Source organism: Melopsittacus undulatus, chromosome 1 (assembly GCF_012275295.1).
Source record: "Melopsittacus undulatus isolate bMelUnd1 chromosome 1, bMelUnd1.mat.Z, whole genome shotgun sequence".
Classification (NCBI taxonomy): Eukaryota; Metazoa; Chordata; class Aves; order Psittaciformes; family Psittaculidae; genus Melopsittacus; species Melopsittacus undulatus.
In genome coordinates, this window is record NC_047527.1 from 101170990 (window position 1) to 101196897 (window position 25908).

Genomic DNA, 25908 nt, shown 5'->3' on the forward strand with positions numbered 1-25908 from the left:
ATTTTCTTTATGGGTGCAAAACACTTCAGTGAATTTATTAAGCTAAGCTCGTAGGACTGGGTACCATTGAAACCATTTACACTGATATATGTTTGGAATAAACATTTACTGGTAAACCCTACAGTTTTTCTGAAACCATTATTAAAATTTAACAATGATTTCAGTGTTTGAATGGACTCAGGAAACAGCTATTATTTTTCAAGAAGCCAGAGAAAGGGTTCTTAACAATATTGGGCAAAACTGAATAATTGAACAAACAATCCCTTAAGGAAAGAAAGAGGTTATTGTTCATACAGTGAAAACCCTAGCATAATAATTAACCACTCTTTATGTTTTGACAAAAGGTCAGATGCAATAGAAGCACAAAGTGCTTGAAAAGTCACGTGAGAAGTCCTCATGTGACAAGCCAAAGTACTTGACAGAGAACTTGAACAGAATTTGAACACGTAAAACTTAAGTCCCTAAATCACTTAGATGTCTATACAGAGCCTAAGTTGTCTTTAAAGTCCCTCGAAGACCAAAGTTCAAGTTCTGAACAGTTCCACAGTTTCACCCCTGCCAGGAGTCAGAAATCAGGAATTTTTCCAAATTCTCTGAAAACAGTCATTTCTATATTGCACTCAAACCAGATCAAGAGGACATGAGTCTTACCAAAGGTGTCCATCACATTGTTTGCTTTCAGTTTTCTGAAAGCTCTTTTCTGTGCATTCCCTGTACAGAAATAGGTGAAAACTGAGAGCAAGTATGCCCATCCTAAAAATGTCACCAAGGCATACTTAATTATTCCAGGATGTTTGTAACAGTAAATAAAATTATCCAGTGACTGTCTGCTAGGCTTAAAAGCAAGTAGTATGATATGATTTGTCACAATACAAGTCTACTCTTCCCAGTTTAAGGTGGTTTTGTCCAAACATCATGTTGGGAGCAACCTAGGCAAATAAATCTCAGTGTGTCAGATCATGTCTCTTTCACCAATAACCTATACAAAGAAAGCCTTATTGAAGTACACTTTGAAGATTGACAGAAAAGAACTAATGTGGATTAGCGAGGAATAAGACGTACAGAAATCAGGGTCTCACTACGTAATGCACACAGCTTTCAGGACTCTCCAGGGTTCCCCACCAGCAGCAGACAGATTAGTGCTGCTGGGACACAAAGGTAGTGTGTCAAATTAGCACCTCATAGACCTTTCTGGCTATTACAAACTGAAATAAGTGTTTGAGATTCACTCCCATACCTGGCTAATGATCAGACAGAGCTGATATCAGATCTCTTATAGCGGGCATGAAAGTCTTAGTGTTCACTCCCCAGTATCACAACATTTTACACTACCATAACAACACAAAACACTGTGAAGCCAGATAGGAATATGATTTGGCTCTTCTTCCACTCCTTGAACAATGCTAAAACATTTCTGAGTAAATCAGATCTGGCTCTAAGACAGAAAATACAGTCCCAGGACAAGTGACCTCTCTTCCCACGCAGCACTGATAGGATATAAAATCAGGCAAGCCCATCACTTTCCCCTTTTCCCTTTAATTTGTGCCAGGTTCTTCGTGATTAAGTAATTATGTGAAACTGTGAAACACGAAGAAGTTGGAGACCCTTAAGGGAAACCAAGTGTGTGTTGTATCCTGTAGTTTTCATAGTCACATCTGTCTTTTGGATAGATTTCTACCTGCAAGTGTTCCATTTACTTTTCAGGAAAAAAAAAAAAATAAGAAAAAGAGGCATGACTGTTTCCAGCAATTGCACTTAACAGCCACTCTTTGGCAAGGAGTTTCTGTTTGGCTCCCATGCTTCCAGGGATCATTGTTTTGCTTGTTTTCAATGAGAAAAAAAAAAATAAATAAATCCATAAATCGTCCCTCCAGGTTTTTGACTAGGAGTAAGTATACATCCCTTAGAAAAGGGAACTAGCCACAAGCTAAAGGGAGAAGAGATTAAATGGAGGGATCACCTTTAACTGTTAGTACTCCTTCTTGTGACCTTGAAAATTAAGTGTAAAGGGGGAAAAAAGGAAAGAAATTACTAGAAATTATACCAAAATAGGCAAAGAGCATCACCATTTTGGTAACTTTCCACCAGCTTCTTAATTCCTGCTCTAAGACAAGAATAGAAACAAAAAAGAGGAAATGGCACAATGAGGGCAATTCATGGCAAATATTAGAGCATGGCAGGTCAGGAAGTTCAGGAGATCATGAAAAAGGGAGTGTATTGAGTTTCTGCATTCTTTTTTATAAAAATCTATAAATCTCATAACACAATTACTGAAAAAGTCACAGACCTTTCGCTCAGTCATGTCTCAAGGGCAGTAGGGTGTACAGCTCCCTACAATATGAAAGGAGAATGAATCCTTTTGAATACTAATAAAATCCACAAATCAGTTGCATTTTAGGTGATGGGTCATTTCCCTCCATCCATTCTCCATTCCTGCGTTTATTTAGTTGTCAGTCTCTTTACCAAATTCTGAAGAATACAACAATTTATCACAGTATTACAGGCAATAGGGCTGATGTCCACATCTAAACACCAGCATAGCTGAGGTAGGTAAGTAGTTCTGATAATAGCTATTACCTGCTTATTTCTCCCTGCAGGACTAGATGTGGTGTAGAAGAAAAGGAATAGCAGTGGGCAGACATCCTATGCCATATCAGAATTTAGTGTAACACCCTTTGTAAATCTGAATGCATTAGATTTTCACAACAGCACAAGGGAATCTTGAAGTCAACAGGAACTGTGCATTCTCAAGAATGTTATTCAGAGCCCCATGTGGTATATGATTTCAAGAACCTAAAGCAGTGTGATCTCATAGATGGCTTATGTCTAACTATCAGTGAACCTCTTTAAACAGAGGTTTGGTTTCATTATTTAGCTTTGGAAAGTCTATAGGATAATGGATTTATTCCCAGAAGGAATTCTGTACTAAGTAGTTTCTGTAATATCAGACAATTTCTATAAAAAATATGGTCCTTTTAAGCACATCGGGCTTGAGTAAAATGAAATCCAGAACCATTCTTGACACACACAGTTTGTTAGAGCTAAGGCTTCAACTGAATCATAACAGCCATATTCTTAATATAATTTTATTGTGTGACTCTTGTCACATCCAAACTTCAGCTCCGTAAAAGGAGGGAAAACATTGAAGCACTATGAGAAACTCTTTATTACCATCATTGTGTTATTTTAATTTTTTATAAACATTAAGCTGTGAATTGTGACTGGAACAGGTGGTGGATGTGGAAAGACAATGGAAGCTTCCTGTCTTATTGGCTGTCATTATGTTGTGTTTCAATCGCCTTTCTTTCCTTGCACATGTTAGAAGACTATACAGAGTTGAGCAGCATGAAATCTAAAATTAAATTGTCAGAATTACAATGGGGAAGCAGAACATGTATTTACTTCTAAAGATAGATGTCTTAAGTTAGGGCCCGTATCTCCTTAGATTGACTATAGAATCAATGCACAGGCAGAGGTTTCTCCAAGAAAGAATTCAAGGCACCTTCCTCAGGCTTCTGCTAAGTTGTCTTGTGCTGGTGCATGCCAAAATGAGGTAGCACTTTGTCAGTTGTCTAAACCACAGAATGAGTCCATCTGCACTGCTGGTGTCTTTCCATGGGATGATAACTGGCCCCCAGACAAAACAAAATGGTTCATCTTTCCATTGTTCGGTTTTGCTCATAAAAAGTTTGGGAGTACTTTAGTTGGGATGGACCATACAGGCTCTGACAACTTTGTGTTGCTGAATATTCCCCTGTACTTTTACATTTACTAGTCTATAGCCACTTTTTGTAGGTTTTTGGTAAGATGTGAGCTACTCAACAAGGTGGCTACAGAAACCATGTTAGGTAGTCCCTAGCTAATCTATCAAAGCATGTACCCCTTATCATATTTTCCTGTTAGAATATGTGCTAAATGTAGAGGTTTGTCCCTGAGAATCACCAGAGCACAGACATGATCTATTTGTCCATAGGTTGGGATCTATTAGTACATACATTACAGGAGCTGTTTTAAACAACTGTGTTCTAGGCTTCCTCTTGATGTTTGGAGATTTTGTTGAGTTTCTGGGTAATCACATACAAGTAAATATATTTGCCCACTTGACATTTGCTAATGTGTTTCAGTAGTTGCTGTTTCATGCTTTAATTCCTTTTCTGGGTATCTTCCAAGTATTCTAATGAGATGATAACTTTTAAGTGTGCTTGTCAAGCACAAAGCAAAACCATTTTTGACAGGAGTGAGGAGACTACTAGCAGCTCTGGCCTTTGTTTAGAACTTGCTGTTCTGAGCTCAGGATCTAAGTAGTACAAAAATACCTTAAATATACCATTAAGGTTTTCCTTCTTTAAGAAGAAGTGAGGTAGTTGTGCCTGGAATTCTGTTGAAATACATTTTCACTTACTTTGCTGTAAATCGTTTAAACATTTTCACTGTGAATAAATACACTAACAAATTATGTATCATTTACTTTTACCTGTTCTTTACTTCTTCACTAACAAACAGGTTTTGTACACCTTTCATCTATTTTATTTGTTATTGTGGTAAATGTAAGCAGCAGCTAGAGCAGCTAATATGATATAGTCCTCTTCCACACGAAAAGGAAAGGTTGCATTGCTTTCTTCAAAGTTTTGGTCTCTGAAGCATAGAAAACAGTGCTCTTTGCAGGGTGTGGACTAAGGAACAAACTGTGAATCTCACATTTTCTCTATCACTATAGAGGTATCAGCTTGAGGTAACTTTAACTTGTCAAGCTTGTCAAAACAAACTCTGGGCGACTTGTAACTGTTCTGGCTCATTGATTCTGTAAGGCAAAAAAGAGTTAATATCCCGTCAATGGATGCACTGGGGTACCAGCAAATAAAGTTAAAACAAAAAAAAAAGGAAGATTCTGGAAAGTAAGAACAATTTTGTGATATCCTGCTTCATTTCTAAGTGTAGTTTAGATAACTTCTAGGTGAGGGCCTGTCTTGCCTGTCATACAAAGAAAGAAGCTTCCTTTCCCCAAGGCTAGCATCAAATCAAAGCAGTCAGAACTAGAAACGTAGAAATTCTCTCAGTCTTACAGGTTAGCACCTGAAAAAATGGTGTAGAAAATGAAATTGCATTGTGCTACAAGGCATACTAAAAATCAAGAATCAATCATGAACATTCCATGCATTAGCACAAATGATTTTGTTTATTTTCATACCACCCCAAAAATCATGCTGTATGTACATAGACAATACACGGGATAGCATACCGAATGTAGACAAGAGAGATATGCATTGCTTTATTTTGCTGGTGATTTTCCTTTTTATATCTTTTCCACTGTACATCTGCTCAGCCTCATGAAATGATCCAACCTATATGGATTCCCATGTTGACCCTCTCTCAACTCCACACTGCCTCTCTAAGAGGAGACATCCTATTACCTCTGGGGTGATTGTCTGAATGATAAAGTGCGCAGCTTTTTATGTAGGTTCCTCTGGGCCTCATTTCTTATGTAAAACTGTTTAGTACAGAACAAATATAACAGCATGTATCTGGTTTAACTATACTCTGTAGTTAGTAGGTAAGACCAGCTAATGCTTTGGGTTACTCGGGAAATCATAAGTAGCACACACAAAAAAATGAAAACAGAAAAGAGTCTTCCATATTGTTGAGAGTGTTAATTTTCTTTACGTTTCCAGTGTCATTAATTTTGCTAAGCACTGCTGCAAGTCTTTACACTTGTCTTATGCTCTTATTTTCTTACAAAACAGTATACTAGGCTTTCTGTATAAAACATATATATAAACATTTTATATATATATATATATAAAAAAACAAAGCAACAACCCCCAGAATGGACTTACACACAAGTACATATTTGTCCCTCATTAAAAAATATACTGCGTGTATATTTATTCATTGTCCCTAAATGTCACAGCAGTGTCAATTAGAATGGGGTTCAGGAAGAAAGGGGCTTTCTTTTTTTTTTCCTGCTTTGCTTTAAAACATACACTTAAATTACATAAGATTAACAAAAGCAGAGTAGTCACAGGAACAATCAGATCCTGTTTATATATTGGCACCATGTTGTTCTTATTGCCATTGTTATTACTACTCTCCAACTTGACTTCTAAGCTATTACTTCCCAGGAATTAATGTATCTACACATTATTTGTCACATATTCTCACAATAAGCTGGATGTAGGTTCAGGGAGAATGAAACACTAGAAAACCTATATGGATCCTGGGACTCTGGAGATTCTTGTCCAGTTTAACTTTTCTGACCCTCTTCCTTAGAGATTATCAATCTTTAAAAAAAAATATGGTTAATTCTACATAACAAGTAATTTTTAGTGGCCTTTTCTTCCAAAAGATGCTGCTGGGCAATGATTTGAGACAGTTTTTCACATGCACTGCTGGCATTAGATACCAGCCTTGCATATTTGTATAAATAAATTTTCTGGCATAAGGCCCTTATTACTGGTGCAGATAGTTCTCTGCCCTTGGAGTCTATTCTTTCAGCAAACAGACCGGTCACTTGAACTACTTCTCATTACTGAGTGAGGCACTGGGAGAACCCCATATGCTTAATGCACCAGAAAATTTTGCGGTGGTGAGGAAGAGGCTAATTTTCAGTCCAATTTATTTAGCCTATGCAGAAGTGTCTAATGACTTCTTGACCTGAAGATTTTGTAATTGAAAAACCCCAGATATAAAAATGCTATAAAGATTGGGCAAAAAATGAAAAACCGTATTGAATTAAAAAACAAAGTTCTGCTTGCAGGTTTAAAAAGAGTCTATAACACTGATAAAATCTTCTGAAACCAATGTGCCTTTTTTTTTTCCTTTTTTCTTGTGTTTCTTTACTTTGGCTTCATTTCAACCCTAGAGTTCATATCATCTCCTTCCAGATCATATTCTTCTACTTGACCGCTGGTCCACACCTTCATACGGTCAGTCAGGTCGCTGCTTCTGGGAGCCAGGATGAAGTCATAAATCAGGGCAGCACTTGCTCCTCCAATGATTGGGCCAACCCAGAAGATCTGAAACACAGTTCCCAGCCTAGTTAATACATCAGGTATTAGTCTACCATGAAATTTACAGTGAAAACATTAAAATTACAGTCTAGCACCTGATTATTTACTCAACCACAGTACAAGAAACCAAGAATTTCTCACCATGAACTGGCAATAGACCCATAAATTAGTAACTGTGAGTCTGTTGTCAAGTTCTCATATTTAAAATTAGGAATCTACTGGTAAAACATCACTGTTTCTCCAGATAGCTTTAGCAGAGGAAGACTATTTCTAAAAGCAACAAGGGCATTAGATTCCATTCTCCCACTAACTTTCAGTGATAGGTGAATTAGAAAGTAATACTTAGTAAGGACCTTAATTTGCTTAATTTGCTGCTGGCTGCTATTTAGCTAGTGATATTGCTATAATTGTACTGGTCTAATTGCTTAAGGCAACTAAAGTTTGGAAAGAGAAGTAATAAAAGTGTTTTAGTACACAGGCTAATTTTATTAGAAATAGTAGATGATGCTGAGGGATTGGGATGGCAAAAATTTCCTGAGTCTTAAAACACATTTTCTTTTACTCATCAGTATCAGTGGTTGAATATGAATTATTACCTTTATCTCTTCTTTGTACAAAGAAAAATAATTTTCTATTAAATTCCGAAAATGCTAGCTACTAGCTTAGTTACATTACCTTAGTATCCTATAGAATATTTAAGTAGGAGATAATGACAATTTTTTCCCAGTGTCCTTCTTTTGGGCTTTTAGAGTAAAACTGCATCCATGTCCAACATTTTCACAACCTATTGTACTACCATCAAATTCTGATGAATGCCTCTGCAACTGGCTGCCAAAATCGTTAAGTAGGAGAGTTGGAACAAGCTACACTGTAAGTATTTAAGAACACATACTCATTTAGGGATTTTATATCAGCCTTCTTTATTTAGCTTTTGTGAAATAAGTAAACTTTCATGAAGTTCCTCATTTTAACCACATTTAACCACAGAGAATAGTCTAAAATTTATAGTCTTTCCAGAACACTTATCCAAGAAAGCACATAAGCAGACATGGAACTTTAGATGGACATTTTATTAACTTCCAAATGTTGTATCATCCATTTCAGTTTATAAACCTGCCTAAGAATCTTCCTAAATTAGGTCTTCCCAGATTAAGCAGTAGCACTTTACAAACTCAATTTAAACAATAAATACTCAATACAGGATTCTGTGTAAGGAGGCTTTAACATTTAAAATAATTGAAATAAATAAACATAAAAGGAAATAACCACAGAAAATCTGCTGTAATACTTTGAATATACATACTCAGCTTGAGGACATTGTGGTCTCTTGAGGCTGTTCAGGAGCAAAAGGGGATGACTGTTAAATGAAACTGAAATGACAATTCACTGACTTGGTGCCGATGGTATGTGTTTCAAATGTTTTTGATCTTGTAGGCTATGCATATGCAGAATAATGTAAGCCAAACAAAGTTATTCAACTTACCCAGTGATTTTCAAAGTTGTTGGCAATCAGTGCTGAGCCAAAAGATCTGGCTGGGTTAATTCCACAACCAGTGTAATCAATCTAGGAGGTGGAAAGAGAGACAGTGGTGAGGCACTGATGCACGTGTGGCACCTTCACTGCACAGGAGGGCAAGCAGATGCCTACAGCATGGTTCATATGCTCACAACAGCTTTATTCATCCAACCACTCTCCCTCGGAAAAAGGGGGAAAGACTGTTTTCCATGCATGTGTCCCGTCCCACCAAGGAAACAAGTCCTACTGCAGTGATTCCTCCCAGGTGTGCAATATCATCACTTATTGGCATAGCCACATAGCCCAAGGAAGAATGTTGCAGAAACAAAGTTAGTCTCTGAAGTGGAAGAAGGAGAAAATTATCATCTGCCAGTCATGTTCCTGCCCTCACTGGCCCATCCTGAGGTGGGAAATTGCAGATTTCAACTGTGAGAGTTAAAACTTACAGCAAGAAGATGTCCCAAGGCAACAGAGAGACCAATGGCCAAAGGTGCTGATCCCGAGACATCATTCCTCCTCCTGTCTGTGGTGGCAAGGACACACAACACCAACTGGAAGGTAGCAATGATTTCGATACCTAGTCCTTGGCCTGCATTGATTCCCTCTGAAAGCTGCATGGAGACAAGAAAGAAAATGTCACTTGATATTACTACCTGTCTTCAACCAGTACAGCAAAGTTTTGCAGGATCTGCTTTCTCAATGGGAAAACACAGACCTGCACAGCTATTTCTCTCCTCAGGTTGTTTTTGCTTAACAAGGAGAGTAAAATAAAAGAAGAAAAATTAGAAAGAAATTACTTTTGAAACACTCACTGTTGTACTAAAGCCTAGGCATAACCAGCTTTTGTTGGTTACTCAGCACGGTTGCATGGTTGCTGCATCCAGTCAAAAATGTATACTCAACCACTAGAAACAATGATAACATAACTGATCTATGTGTGAGAAACAAATGAGCCACAGATCCACCTTCACCAGAGTTGATCCATAGAAGTGAACTGCAATGCCTTGAGACATTTATTCATTGCTTCTGAGAAAAAAGATCCTGTGGTCATGTCATTGCTCAGTTTGCATTCAGCAACAATTACTAAGCAAATAGGGACAGGAGAAGAAAGGGACAAATAGACAGTAAGAAAAATCAATAGCTCTGTGTAGCTTAAAAGTACTTATCCCTGCTATTGACAAGGCACATTAATCTCCTCTTCTCACATGAGTACTTATTTTCTGTAATTCAATATGCACTCTTCAAAACAAGAGCAATGTCTTACAAAATTCTGGTCCTATGGTCAGATTTCCACATTAATATTGACACTTATACTGTGATGCAATTGCCTGAAAATATGCCACTTTAATGTCACTTTAAATACCCTGAGATATCCATAGTGTTCATGTGGGACTGGTAGATCTGACACAAGTCCTACTGAAGGCCAAAGGTATCTAAAATGTCTCTAGATGTCAATTCTTAGGCAATATTTCTCTGACTTGGATAGGTAACGAACTTTGTCAATGGAGATGAGATCTACTAAGCTGATGAAATGTAGGTGATCATTGGAGAGTCAGCTGAATAGATCTGTCTTTCATTTTGTATTAACTAGATCTCATGTGACTACAAGAGCTTAGATGCTTAACTCACATGTAGACTAATTTACTTTTTTTTGTCAGAGTCAAACTGAATTTTGCTCAACTTCTTTGGGAGCTATAAAAAACATCCACAATTCAAGCATCCTAAGGGGCTGATGGGGGAAGCATTTCAATTTCCTGCTGAAGTAAAACATACTCTAGAAAAACTCACACTGGCAGATGTAGGTAATCCAACTGTGCTACTAATCATGAAATCAGTAAAGTTTCTTATTAATGTAGAATCATAGAATCATAAAATAGTTAGTGTTGGAAGGGACCTTAAAGATCATCTAGTTCCAACACCCCTGTCATGGACAGGGACACCTTCCACTACACTGGGAAGGTAAATGCTCTAGAACATATTGAAAACATGGTAATTCACATAAATAAACATTATACAGTAGAAATACTGTCATGTTTCAGGATTACCTGTAGAAACTTGTGCTTGACAAGAAAGCATGGAGTTAAACCATTCAATGTTACAACAAGGTTTTAATTCTTCTTCTAATTAGTATATTCAGTAGTATCTTAGTTATGAGAAGCCTGTATCTTAGCTGAATAACTTTGTGTTAAGCAGAAATAACTAAATTGTATGGACAGTATGAAACACAAGCTTGGATAGAGGCCAGAGAAACTGAGAATGTGACTGACTCAGAGTAGGAAGCAGGGTCTGCAAAACTTATGTTCAATAATAGTGCTATCAGTAGGTTATCCAATTTGTCATAGCCTTTCCATTAAGAATTACTAGGTCATAGATGGCAAAAACATAACATGCTACTGTGAGCCGTACAGAACAATGAACTATGGAAATAATGTTTTAAATCTGTTTTTGTGGTTTTATATCCAATTTCCCCAAACCCAATAATTAAATAACCTTAAAGATGTTTAGCTGAGCTCTTTCACTTTCTACTTTTGCTATTCCCTTTCTTTCTTCTCTGCAACAAAGCAGCATAATATCAAATTCCTAATCACTGGAAAGAAATCATCTGAGTCTTTGAAAAGCATAAATCTGATCAGCTACATTAAAACCAGTGAAAACACATAAGACCTGCCAATTTGAAGCATTATTAACATATTTTTAAATCTTGATCTTTAATACACAGGACTGCTATCCTTTGAGTTAGAGGCAGTTCATCCAGAGGTAGAAAGAAATTCTGGTTGAAATGGTGGACATTTTTGTTCCTTGAGCATGCATACAATACAAACTGAAATCAGTCAATGAAACTTTCAGCTTTAACAGCACTTACATGTGAGAAATACAAATCTAATGCAAAAATATATATATATATAAATCAGCCAGCAGTAAAAATTACACAATCCAGAAATTCATGCTCTATGATTGATATATCACTAAATTAATACTCTTGTTATTTTAGTCATCTCTATCTGCAAAATCCTGTCTCGCATTTGGAAGGCCAAACAGTCAAAAAGCAGATATATTATCAAATAAGTGAGTGATATGCAGATAAATGGATAAGTTGATAAGGAACTAAATTTTCTTCTACTGTAATGCAACTGTTAAAATCAGAGAATCTGCATCTGATGTCTGACACACTGATGTTAGTATCTGACAAAGCCTTGGCATTGCAAACGACTAAACACTGACCTATGAAGTCTTTCCCTTCATTTGAAGGGTTTCTATAAAAAAAACAACAAATAAAATAAAAACAACACACACACACACACAAAAACAACAACAAAAAAAAGAGCAAAATTATGCTTTTAAAACCTGTGATAAGCCTTATCTTTGAGAGGCGGAAATTATATTCTTCCTTTCCCTCCAGGAAAACACATCCTACAGCTGATGTGACTTGAGGTTATTCTCCCTGCTAATCAACACTTATTGATGGCCTGTGTGGAGTCAAAGAAAACCTGGAAATGTCATAGGAAATCTCTTGTTTTCCTCTAGCATGTAATTTTATGCAGCCTGCCAGGGACCTAATATTCCACTGTGAGAGAAAAGACTCTGGGCCATTTTCCAAAATGAGGGAAAATGAGACAAGCCTTGAATGTTCTGCTTTGTTATGGTCTGCGGATCTCCAGTATAGAAGTGTAGCATCACTGACATTTGTTATTTGCCTGCTTGTCAGAGATGCAGTATCATGCAGCAATAGCTGGGACAGCAACATGTGCTACAGCATGAGTCTCCACCACCCTAACCACATCCCAGCCAAAGCATAAGATGGGTAGTAGAAAGGTGCATTTCTTAATATGAAGTTAAAATGTACATGTGTATGTGTGTTTATATTAAGATTTATGGTCCTTGGTCACAGTGGATTTGTGTTACCCATCTAACAATGCAATACAAAACATTTTGCACCTTTGGAATCTGCTGGTTTAAGTTCTTGATAGAACCAGGTAGGCATAATCAACATGAGTTAGTTACTCTTTCATTGTATTTTCCATATGTTATTCAGGGTTTTTTTAAGGAAGGCTTGAATTTTAGTAGAATACCTGACTCCAGAAGTCTCAGGGCTGTCTATAACTTAATCTGAATCTAGCAGGAAGTAGTACCAAACATTACAGAGGAGGACTACCTATAACTGTCGATGAAACAAAGGCAAAAAAACACTGCTGGTCTTAAAATATGGTATTCTGCAACTGAGACTATCCAGAATATAAGGTGACCATATATCTAGTTCTTAAATAGACAAAATAATGCCTTAAAACATAAGACATTAACCTCTATTGTAGTGTCAGAGTGAAGGGACTGCTTTTCAGTGACATGTACCCACAGTGCAGTAACTTTCTTCCCTGTGTTGGTAGGTTGCTTACCAGAAGTCACAACTTATGCGGGCAGCGTATGTGGGCTGATGCTGCATTTGCCATTGATGTGTCTGTCAGGAAATCTCTGACCTCTTCTCATATCAGTACAAAAACTCCTAGATGCTCTGCATTTTAGGTGGTGCTCATTACGGCAATAGAAAAAAATGGCAGAAGGCAGGGAACATCACAATAACTATCTCAGCTTTTCATGCTTCATACTTGTGAGACTTGAAGAGGGGATTCAGTGCATTAAGGAACCAAATATGTTCTAAAGGATTAACATGAAACACACAAGCCCACATTCCAACACAGTTTCCCACACTATAGGAGTCAACCCAGACTTCTTTTTTGTTCACATGAATTGTTGCATTAAACTTAATTTCCAGTTCACTGTTCTGACAGAAGAGGCAGAAACACACCCAAGAAATGGATTAAGTAATTGCCAAAGTCAGAGCATTGTATATAGACACATGTATCTGATCAGCTGAATCAATCCTGACTGCATTAGCCTGCACTAATTCTCTGTTGACTGAAATAGCACCCAGACAGCAAGCAGAAGCCTGTAGGTAAACACCCCAAGTGAGTTGTAACCTTCTGTAAGTTGAATTTCATCATCAATATTTTCACCTGAGTTCACTGTGAATCTGAACAAGTTTGTGGGAGAAAAATCTGTGAAAATCAGTAAATTTATAGAAATCATATCTCATTCAGAAAGCTCCTGAGCTGCAACTGATTGGAACCTAAGGAAGCACTTAAAGCCTGCTGAAGCCCTCTGTTTTGCATTGCTGGACATGGCATGAGGCACAATACTGGTTCCCCATTTAAAGATTAGCTTTTTCTGGAAATGCTACTGCTGCTCTTGAGCAACCTGATTTGAATTCAGCGTTGACTCTGCTTTGAGCAAGAGGTCAGGCTAGAGACCTCCTGAGGTCACTTCCACGCTGAATTATCATGTAAAAGACCTTGGTTCTCTGGAAAGGTTCTTGTGGGAAGGTCTAGGACACAATTTCCTCAATGCTGCTCTGGTTTGGCTGAGTTAATGTCTTGAAAAAGCTGGTGATATATGCAGATAGTGGAACTACAGCTGGTGGATCAGTCACTGTGAAGGATATGCATATAGATTGCAGGCTATGCATATGGATTATATGCAGAGATATAATCCATATTGGTGAGTCAAGTGAGACTTAATCATAGAATCATAGAATAGTTTGGTTTGGAAAGGACCTTAAGATCATCTAGTTCCAATCCCCCTGCCATGGGCAGGGACACCTTACTCTAGACCATGTTGCCCAGTGGTCTGTCCAATCTGGCCTTGAACACTGCCAGGGATGGAGCATATACCACTACTGTTCCAGTACCTCACCATCCTCACAGTAAAGAACTTCTTCCTTATGTCGAATCTGAACTTCCCCTGTTTTAGTTTGAACCCATTACCTCTTGCTCTATCACTACAGTCCCTAATCAAATGAGGACCATTAAACCCAAGGGCAAAATGAATGGAAAATCATTATCTAGTCATGATCGTGAGAGTAACTAGTTGAGATGAACACCTGCTTTTAGGTCTTAGGAAATGGGTAGTGGTTATGTTGCTGCCATATCTCTACAACATGAGACAAGAGAGAGGAACAATGGAAGCTTGTTTCTCACAAGTGCCCTTAACTACCATGTTTAGCTGACTGAATTCCAAAGCTGCAGGCAATGATTTGGGCAAATTAATGGTATGTTTTCTTTTCTTTTGGGCTTTTTGGGTTTGGGTTTTGTTGTTGGGTTTTGGTTTTTTGTTTTTTTTTTTTTTTAATTGGTTTGGGGTTTTTTTAGAGCAGGATATTTAGGAGTTGTCTGCCTTCAGAAGAGAAATGGGGACAGGAAATTAAACTGGCCCAAGGTAAACCCAACTGCGTCCTTCTCTAGAGGCTTCATATTTTTCTCATTAGGAGTAAAAGTATACCAAGTTCAAACCTGTTTCCTGTTATATGGATAAGGCTGTTATGCAAGGTGGTTTCATTACATAGTACTATGCTCCAACTCTTCCAACAAACCTTTAGCCATGGATTGTATTTTCCAGGGTCCAGCTTACTTTCATATAACAGGGATTAGTTTTTCATTGTTCCTGAAAAAATAATAGGCCTCTGGAAATGTAGAAATCTATTTTTCAGTGGGGGAATGTCAACTTTCTCCATTCTTATGAAACACTTCATTGCAAGCCATGCTGGCTGATGTTTTTTAGAGACAGAAAAATAAAGCCACAGAAATTTAGTGACACATAATATTACTGATGGCTGGTATTTCTTTTCATATCCCAGTCATCCCTAGGTAAGGCAGCTTTTGCAGAACCCCAGCAATAACATGGCTGACACATAATAAGAAGCATGTTGTGGACTGATTAAAAATATATTACCGTTCATTAAAGTGGTTTTAATATTCATGTTGCGAGAAGAGCTATGTTCTCCTATCCACACAAAATCTAGTATTTTCAGGAGCTATGATGTGATAAATAAATTATAATAGACAGACCTCTTTTCTTGTGTGTTGAATTCAAATAAACAGCTAACTACTTGCACTGGGACTGCTCTTTTCAGCATCCCATGTTATCTCAGGGATGGCAGACTTTTTTCTTAAAGGAAGATTTTCAGCATTTTATTCAAGCAAATTCTCACTGTGTTAATGTGTTTTCTTCCTATAGCTTAAACTTTTCCTTCTTTGTCTTTCCTTATTTTTCTTAATATGAAAACCTCTTTACATTAATTTAAATAGTTCATGCTCTTCACTTCATCCCCATGCTAGAAATATTAATTATGCTGCTTTATACTATCATTTACATGTTTCACTGGGCAAAGTTCTTTAATGCAATGTTTTCAAACGCAACCTCAGAAAGAAATCTCTTTAGTTCCCTCAAGATCATCTTTGTCTGTCTGGCCTGTCATTTTGTCTGACTCTTCTTATCCTTTCACATGCAGTTCTGTTATGAAAATAACTTGATAACTTCCATTTTGATATCATACCTTTCTTCTTCTGGAAGCCTGTCCCATATCTACAGAGCTATAAACTTTCCTTTAACTCTTAGGCAAAAATGTATTCAGAGTTTATCCCCAGCTATTTATCTACAATTATTCTCTTCTCTCCTTGCTATTTAAAAGTATTGCATTGAAATGGCTGTTTCTATACCCATTATTTGAGTCCTAGGGATTCAGAGTGAAAAATCTCATTCTTTAGTAGTAAGTAGTGACAGGCAAAATCTAAAGAATTTCACTTAAAATTATACAACAGAAGCACTCAGAAGAAGCTGCTTATGAGGCAAGAATTAACTTTGGATCATATCCTAGATCAACAATAGAAGCATTCAGCAGAACCTAGGGACAAAACATATTGTCCTATGCTAGATTATCCTTCCTATAAATACAGCCTTAAGAGCTCTAAAGGGGACTCATTCAATTCCCAAAGCAGAAATCATATTTTCCATTCTTTAGAGAGCAGACACCCTCCAGGAACAAGACTAACCTTCCTCCTCCCACCCTATCATCGGGCTGATGAGAAATTAGTCAGGGTTTTGTGTTGCAGCAGCCTGGTATGCCATAAAGAGAAGAATGATGGTTTCATTTATACTAAAGCAAGGCATATAAAGTTTACATGTGAGGCCAGTAACAGACAGCAAAAGTCAATTCCTCTATAAGACTTCAATTTAGCATAGCTAGTTAGAGATAGACCATCTGTCTCATTTACGCTTTACCTTTTGATGTGCCTCTGGGAGAGTCACTTTGGGGAAACTTTTTTTTCATCTTGCTGCTGAGAAATAAACAACTTCTATTCAGAGGAAGAGAAATGGTGAGCTGTTTGTCATTGGTCTTTTTTTTCATTGCCCAGCAAAACCCAAACAAATAGTTCATTTTCCATAGCACTTCTGAGGGACTCATTTATACCACAGAGCTATTTATGATGTCCTGTATTGTCAGCACAGAAGAAGATGGTCATTCAGTGGGGAATTTTAGGCATATCTGAATTTTGAGCCTAATAGAATCAACCTTTCTATGTTGTTACTGGAATAACTAGCTAGATTTGCATAAAGCTCACAGGATGATTGTTGGCTGCTGCACCAAAGCAATATTCATTTTATACTTCCAGACAAACACTCCTGCAAACCTGTGGAGTTTTCACACTTTCCAAATCTGAGTTATTTATACAGTCAATATTGTGCAAAGCATTGAAGATTTGGCATTTCATGGAGTTAAGAAACAACTCTGAATATGTGCAATGGATTTCTGAAATTCAGGGAACAATTGCAGTTCCTTCATTTCCCCACCTTGTTCATCAAGCAAAGAGTATGGCTTTATTCATTCCTCAGTCCAAATACAGTCGTCAACTTCAGGAGTTGTGTGTATATGTGTAAGGAAACATTTTCCACAGTTCTGCTTTCAAAGCATTTATTGACTTCACTTGGCATAGAATCAGTGTCAGGAGCCTTGAAAAGTTTGGTTTTCTTTGGTACCTCCCAGCAATTCCTGGATAGTGGATGCACAAGGCTCTACCAGGGAAGTACTCAGAGGATTTTTTTGCTCCTTTGCAGGCCACCAGTGCTAAAAGAGAAACCCCTTGCATTTTTGTCTTCCTACTGTTTATAGTTTCCCCTTTGATGCCTGTCAGGCCCCATATATTTGAGGTCACTGTTAGATTAATATCGTGCCTTAGCCTCGGATCTCAGTGACTTCAGTGGAGCTGCAGAAGTTAAACATCAGCACTAGCTTTGCCTCTGGATGTTAGAAAGATCAGTACTTTCCCATCAGGTTGCACATGAATAAATACACAAGACTGCATACAGCTCCCAGCCAGGTCAGAAAAACCTTCAGGAAACATTCACTTGGTATTAATATTATTCTGGATGTACTGAGGAGCACAGCCACAGACCATGATGTCCTGTTGTGCCAGGCAATTTATCAGCCCACAATGAAAAGGATGCTTCTGCCTCTGCATATTTGGAATACAGATAACAGTTTAAAGACAGGGAAATACAGAAACTGAGGAATGTAGACACATAACACACCATTTGCTATCTAAGAAGTTAAGCACAAATAGAACAGTTTGGACTGGTTTCCCTAACTCCAGAATGCAGATTTTTCTCAGAATAAAGATTTCTTTGACATTTTCAATCATGATGCCAGGTAAGGATGTCTGTGTTATTGAATTATCTCAATTAAGTTATAGAATGGACAAATAAACAAAAATGTACTACTGCTGAAAAAAACAAAACAAAACAAAACAAAAACCAGGCAATTTCCTCTTGAGACAAACAGAAAATTTTTCAAGGGCTATTTTTTATTCCTTTAGCACTTGTGATGTGGTTTAGTATCCTTGCTTTAAAAACGTTTCTCTTAAAGGTAGCTACATACAGCTAAGGTAGTGACACATTCTAGAATTCTCTGATTAAAGAGATGCCATTCTCAACTCACCTGAAGGTTCACATATGCTGAAGTGCTTGAGCCCTGCTACAATGACTTACGTTGTTTTTACCATTGCATCAATTTAACCAGAAGAGATCCATAATATTCACTCTAATGTTTGCTGTGGAAATTACCTTTTTCTTCTCAAGCTGGGGTTCTTGCCATGTCAGATCTTGATTTAGAACTGACCCCCATCAACAGATTCTTTCCTTTTTCTTTCTTTAATTTCTACCCAATTTAATGGAAATGAGATCTGGGGTTATTTCATTTGAAGAATCTTGCTGTCAAGCTATCTGTTTCTTGCATGTGTGTGTGGAGGTGTGTGTACACATACACACAAAATATCCAAATACATATGCCATGATACATAGAATGCTAAGGAAGGGGAAACAATTTTAACTGTTTATTCACCAGCTAGAAAAGGTGGTGGCAAAATTAATTTCTTTATATTTCATACTTGATCCTACCTTGTCTGACAGCTGGTCAAACACAGAAAAAAGTCATTCTCTAAAAATCCCAGGTTGACTCTGTTTAAATTATAATGTAAACCAATCTACTATACTAATATTTTTAGTTCTGTTGCAATTCATTATTTTGCAACCCTCTGTGCAGGTCTCTCATGAATTTCTGTAATTTCAAAGAAGAAATAAATAAAGAGGACCTTTAATCTGAGGTATGCAGAGCATTTTTCAGAAAATGCACCGGTCATCTTCTGGACATGAACCCCATTCATGGTACAAAACCCACTTTGAACCACTCTGTTCTAGCACCAAAAGGCTGTCCCGCAGGTGGATGATCACTGAGGGTGAAAACCATGAGGTTTACATGTCAGCCCAGATGTTTCTGCTGTCAAAATGTGTGAACATTAGAAAACAGCCAAAGCTATGGCCAGTTTTGAGCAGGTGTCCTTCCTGTGTTCCACCTGCCTGGCCAATTCAATACAATGCTGGCATGCCATGAAAGGCTGCTGCTGCAGAACAGAAATTGAATAATGAACTATTGTTTTGGAACTCTTTGTTAAGAAATAAAAATTCCAGACTAATCTTATGAACAGGAACCATTTTGCTCTTTCTAAAAATACAGCAATTTCTGGTCCCTTGTAGAAACTTGAACGCTTAAGCACGCAGATGTTCCAGCACAGGCAAGGTTGGCAGGAAAAGCGGACACTGGATAGAAAATAAGGAGGGTAAAGGGCAGCGGCAAAGAGAACAAAGGTCATTGTATTGAAACTTGAGAAAGGTGCAGTATATAATCTGCATTGAAAAAAAAGGCATCCAAGGATTTTTAACAAGAGCTGGAGGGCAAGAACCCAGCTGCATGTCTCATCCATCCAGTGGCACCTCTGCAACTGCAATTTTCCATACTGACTCAGAGGAAAAGCAGCATCGCTTACTCAATTGTCCATACTCACTGTCAAGTTTATTTTGGAAATTCTTCCAACTTAACCCAACTTTGTTTATTTTGAGCTTGGAGAACAGACTCATAGGGTGCGGGCATAAGGAGAGAGGGAAATCACAAGGTAAACACTGAGTCATCAAAGCCAACCAGGCAAGTCTTGCTCCCCATCGTCAGAGGCCAATGCTGGTGCACAGGTTTGGACCAAGCATAGGGACTCTGGTGATTCTTACTCATAATCCCCTCTGAGGAAACTTTCTAAAGGACGGGAAAGATTCAGTAAGGAATACCAGGATAAAAACATCAGTACTGACCCACACACACCACTATAAGGAATGGCAGGTCTCAACTTTATGAGGGAGCTCCCAGTGCAGTGGGAGCCTTCAGCTTTCCCAAGTAACAGAATAAAGCTGTAGCTGTGGGACACATAGATGGCAGAGAAAAAAAAAAAAAAAGCAATCTCAAGGATAGGTTCAAAGCTGCTCTGTTGTTACTAGACTAAAATCCAGCTAAATGGAAAGGAGGTTCATCCCGTGTGACTTTGGTGAGGGTGGAGAGTGTCTCCAAGCAGCACGTACTGCCCTGGTAGGAAGAACCAAGGATAGCAAAGGGCTCCTTTCTCGCTGTCTTTGAAAAAGGATTTAGATTTGGCCACTGTGTGTTCAACACCAAAAGGCATTGCACACTTACGCGCATCAATTCCTCTGCCACAGCAAATCCAACTTTGGGGATACTCTGCTGAGCAGTAGTGGCAGAGATACAGCTGATTGCACTGGAAATCCAAAGGATGTTGAAGCAAGAAGTGACTTTCCACTCTCGAGGAGTGATATCTATATGACTATTCACCTGTCTTAAGAAAATGTTCCAGGCCTCTGAATCCACTGACCACAGATCCCTTCTGGCTTTTCCAGAAAGTTGTTCAGTTACACAGCCATAATTCCTCAGTCCACTGCATGTTTTTTAAAACCAAGTCCTTCTATTTGTTTTTCTTGGTTGTTTTTATTTTCTCTTTATCTGCTCTGAGCAACACTACCTTCAGTCCTGTTTTTCTTGCCTACGATTTTTGATCCATTTACAACTTTAAAAATAATGTCTTTCATAACAAACTTCAAGGCAGAGTTTTCAAATTGTAGTTCAGAGACTTAGGGGGCACATTTCCTCACACTCTAATCAGTATGTCAAAATACAGAAATTCTGAAATTGTAAAGCAGTGTCTGCTTTTTTACAAACTCAATTATTTTCACACAAAAAAATAAAACAAAGAAAGAAAATGAAAACCACTAATCTAAAGAAATTTTCTCAGCATGCTTTTGAAACCTTGATAAAAGTTCTCAAGATAACCATGGCTGAACTGTGAATACTGTGTTAGTTAGCTTAAAGTACAAAAATCTTCTCACCCACCTTTCCTCTTGAGCTCTTAGTTGGTCATTAACTGCCCATGATGAATAGTTTCTTCCATTATCCAAACAACAGATCTGTCGCCATTAGACAATAGCCAGTTATGCTGGCAGTTAAGTGCGTTTAGGATTAGTTTTTCTCTATTCTTATAGTTTTACTTAGTGAAAATTTGTAACATGTAGTAATGCAATTGCCAAGAAAAAGATACAAGATTATGTAAGGGAAAAGATTTAACTTTTTTAGAACAACAAATACACAGCATAATCCTCTTTCGGCTTTTCCAGTTCTCAAAGTTTTACTTTGGCACCCACAACACTACCAATATATATGGGAAGTTAAATGTCTTAAAAGGATTCAGTAACCTAAATACCTCTCTGAATATTGGTCAGAATGATGTTGGAATCAGCCAAAGTAACTAAAAATATTTCCATTTACTTCAGTAAAGTTTGGATCAAACTCTTCAGATGTGACTGTTTTACTTGTCTTAGTATAAAACAAACCTTAATATTGAACATGTTAAAGGAGCTTCCTGCCTTTTCATTGTCTCTTCCTTTCCTTCAGTCCTGCACCTTCCATGGCTCTATTCTGTGCTTCATTTGCTTTTTTTCCTTTTTTTCTTTGGGCAATGAAAAAGGCACAAATTCATCCTACTTCATTTTGAATGTTAACAGAGACTTCCTATCCTAAAGCCTCATCATGCCAAAGAAGAGCTGGCTGTCTCTGGAGGACAATGCAGCAAATCTGAAGTGTGACATACCTCTCTTTGTCTCTTATTCTCTGTGAAATAGAGAGGAGCCTAGGCAATGGGTTCCTCACTTGGCACCTCAGTGGAGGACATACAGCTGGGCAGGATATATCTTAAGTTCAGGCATGCAGTCGCACCCAGTATCCACCGGGGACACTGGATAGACACTGACCCCATTAATTTGCTCCCATATTTTTCCTGTAAAAAACCCCACCCCTTCAAAAGCACAACAGGGACAGAACAGAGGACAGAGCCATGCACAACCAAACCCTCTTCCAACCATGTCAAAGAAACAGCATTCCCCTTCTCTATTCTTTTTCTCAATAGTGAATCTTCTCCTCATTTCCCACAGGAAGGGCAGAAAGACAAAGAAGCTGGCAGGGATGCCAGCTCTGTCCCTCCCTCCCTTGTCCCCAGGTTAAAAACATGACATAAAAACCCATAAAAGCAAGTATCTGTGGTTTCCCGTTATCACCTATTTGTTAAAGGAAGCAGTGTGCTCTCAGTGCTGGCTTGTGGTTTCAGAGTATGCCCTGTTTGTGATCGGCTCTGCACAAGGACAGCCGTTTTGCCATTCTCCCCTGTATTGGGCACAGATCCAACTCCCTCCTCAACTCTCACCTCCCCCCCAATCAGTTCTGGCTTGTCAGTGCTTTTTTGCTTTCTTCTCTAGCTCTTTCCTGCAGGGGAGAAGAACAGCTGCTGCCCTCCCCATCCCTGGGTCTCCCAACACTTCCTCTAGCCAGGACATTTCTAACTGAATGGGAAAGAGAAAACAGAAAGTCAAAATTCTGAGACTTTGACAATGACAACCACTGAGACCAGGGCTTTTAAGAGCTATTTTATCCATTAATTATTGCACAGAAACTGTTGCCAGATTTGCAAAATTGGTATGATGGAGACTTACACTTTCTAGTTTTGCCTGAAGTGTATTTTATGGCCATTTAAAACAATGTTGGTATTCCAGAGGCATTCCTCAAAGGGAACAAAGCTTCCATCCTAAAAAGTTTTAGGGTCATGATGTAGTCTCCTAAGCTCACAAGATCAGTGACTTCACTGATCATTCCTATTGTTTCCATCTGTCCTCATTGGTTCTGTTTTGAGATGTCCTTGTGCAGGGTTCTGAATAGTATCTTTGTAGTCTGAAGAGTTACTTGCTGAGGAGCAAGAACAGTTTTGGGTTATTATCTACATCCCCTTTATAGTTTCAGGGCTTTTGGACAGGCAAATAAATCAGCTGTCAGCACTTTGTGGCAAGCAAAAGAGTAGGACCAAACATGAGTGCTGTTGAAACCAGACCTCCTGTGTTTAATGGCAGTTGGACCTCTCGAGGAAACCACTTGGGTGGATACTCTTTTCCATGCGGTTGAGCAATTCCCTCTGCCAGTGGTTTCAGAGGGAAAGAGCACATCTGACACCCACAGCCAGAGCATTCTGGAGTTAATAAAATTATTTGCTCTTTTTCCCAAAAGTATTTTGTATAAACCCATCAAAATTTCCAAAACATTGGCACGATGGAACACCTGCAGCCACAAGGCTTAAGGAAGGTAAGCAACCAGCTTGCAGAGTAACATGATACTAAGCTGCTCAGGAATCACCTTCTTAATAGCAGGTATTAGTATGTTTTCAAAAACTGCCTCACTATCTGAATTAACTGTAATGCAAAAGCAAATTAATTTATTTTTTAATTTATTTTTTTTGTTCCTTTCTTCCCCTTTCTGCTAAATGATTCCTGAAGAGATACTGTATTTGCAACTTTATGTCCCAGATATCCCTGTGACTCCAAATGGGCATAAGATTTCAAATTAGCTCAAGTTTCAAACTGCAGTCAGGAATATTCTGCAAGAAAGGGGACAAAAGAAAAAGTGAAATAGCTGTTCTTAACAGAACGAGGTGAAATAAGTAACTCTAAGGCAAATTCCATTTAAATTACCCAGTGTAATGCAGTGGCTGCAGCAGTGCCTCTGACAGGGAGATGATTTCAAGTTTAGAAGTGTATCTATCCTTTTTTGTCACATTATGGAACAGCTGTAAAATGTCAATGTTTTGAAGAGAAGTTGTGACCAGGCAATTTTTAATGCAGTGTGATGTTAGCACCTGGCTGGTAGAGGTCTGAAACCTGCACCCCTGTTAAATGTAGCTGCCTCACATCTTTCCCCAGGCTACACTGAGAATTCAGGGTTTTCCCATTTTTGCACTGCAAAAGGAGAAACTCACAGAAAGTGCAGCTAGGATCCTGTGTCAGGCTGGATCTGAGCACTCTGCCTAACACAACAGGTAATGTTCACACTTCTGGTGATAGAATTTCTCTTGCTACACTTCTCTCCTGCTGTTCCTACAGGTTTTCATCAGTCATCAACAGGTTACACAACCCATTAATTAGGTATTGAAAAATAACAATATTCGTAGTAGCGAGAACAACATTGGTATATGCACATTAATCAGCACTTTACCTGAGACCTTCAGAACCACAAAAGCGATTTGATCATGCAACTCTCAGTGATTTCAGTGTTAAACAGGTGTTAAAAGGCACCTTTCAGGAACTTATATGTACAAAATTGAACACGACCATAATATCCTAAAGTTCCAAAATACAGGTGGGGAGGAAGGACCATCCCCATGATATAGATCTATCATGGTATCAGTCAGGACATTAATAAACAATTAGTCAATTGTGTACTGAACAATAAATATTGATGAGGTCACCATCACTGCCAAAATCACCAACACCACCACCCCCTCCCCATCACACCTTTAGTAGATTATGGGTATTACATTTCTACTCTAAAAAAATGCAGCAGGAATTAAAAGTTTCTACTCACCGAGTTGAGCCCCAGGAGGTTGTTTGGGAGAGAGGAGGTGACTCCCGACAGAATAGCTGTGGCCACCACTGCCCCCAGACACTGGGCAATGATGTACATAAGTGCTTTGAAGATGCTGATCTGGCAGCTCAGCAGGAGGCCCAGGGTCACTGCTGGGTTCAGGTGTGCACCACTGATGTGGCCCACACTTTGTGCCATAGTAGCGATGGATAACCCAAAAGCCAGAGAAACCTTCACGTTGTCCTGAGACCTTGTTGAAGTTTTGTTGCCCACCACTGGGAAGCTAAAACCCAGAGCTGAGCCAATGCTGATAAAAATAAAAAGGCTCATGGCAAGGAACTCAGCCACCACTGCCCTCCAGAACATTTTCTTTTTGAATTCACTAGCCATCTTTCCTCTCTCTCTCTTTCCCCTCCTCACTTTCCCTTCTCCTTCTCTGCCTTCCTTTGCCTGTTATTTTTCCTTGGAAGACTGAAGAGAAATCTGGAGAAAAAATACAGTCCCTGGATTATTTATAGGGCTTTGGGTGGTCTGTAGGAGGGAAGGGGTGTTGCACAAAAGGAGGAAAGAACATCTACATAGATGCTGACTGCTAGATTGATGTAAGACACTGTACGCCTGCCAAAGTTTTTTCTTCCTTTCTCTCTCCCCCCCCCCCCCCCCCCCCCCAGTGTTCGATCTCTGCTGCCGTTTTTAAGAGGCTTTTTAAAATTCTTGGAAAAGTCTTAAGGAGTGCCTCAGGAATTTTACTTCTTCAGCTCCTGTATGATCATTCAGCACATGGATTGGAATGAAAGCTTTTATGGGATTTCTGTCTTGAGCTGGACTGAAACAAAAAGCAAAGTTATCTGTGCAGGCTGGTAAGTTATTCGCGCTCAGCTTCACCAGCAGCAGATAACATCTGAAAGTAGAAGATAAAACTCACAACTAAATCCACATTCTAGAGATTCAAGTACCTCTGTTTCATTTGAAAAGAGGTAGAAATGTTGCTTCTGCACATGATGCTCTGTGGACTGGGACTTTTTCCTGATGCCAAGCCTGACAGCTGTACGGACAAACACACACAAGCTGGTTTTAACTGATGAATGTAGGGATCAGTTTGAATCTCTGCGACCACTGTGTAAATCTGACATAAAGCTGCAAATAAACTGGAAGCTTTCCATGATCTCAGTTTGGATGCTGAGGGACAGATTATTTGGGGGTCTGTGGCT

General features: G+C 38.6%; 1 protein-coding gene across 1 annotated transcript; it reads right to left on the reverse strand.

Moving 5' to 3' along the window:
* Nucleotides 1–5153: 5153 nt before the first annotated feature.
* On the reverse strand, nucleotides 5154–25188 carry AQP1 (aquaporin 1 (Colton blood group)). The gene is made up of 4 exons (XM_005150014.3): nucleotides 24698–25188; nucleotides 8970–9134; nucleotides 8491–8571; nucleotides 5154–7013 (listed from the first exon to the last, which is right to left on the reverse strand). The coding sequence occupies exons 1-4, from the start codon at nucleotides 25085–25087 to the stop codon at nucleotides 6834–6836; spliced, it is 816 nt and encodes a 271-aa protein (XP_005150071.1). The 5' UTR covers nucleotides 25088–25188; the 3' UTR covers nucleotides 5154–6833.
* Nucleotides 25189–25908: the final 720 nt, after the last annotated feature.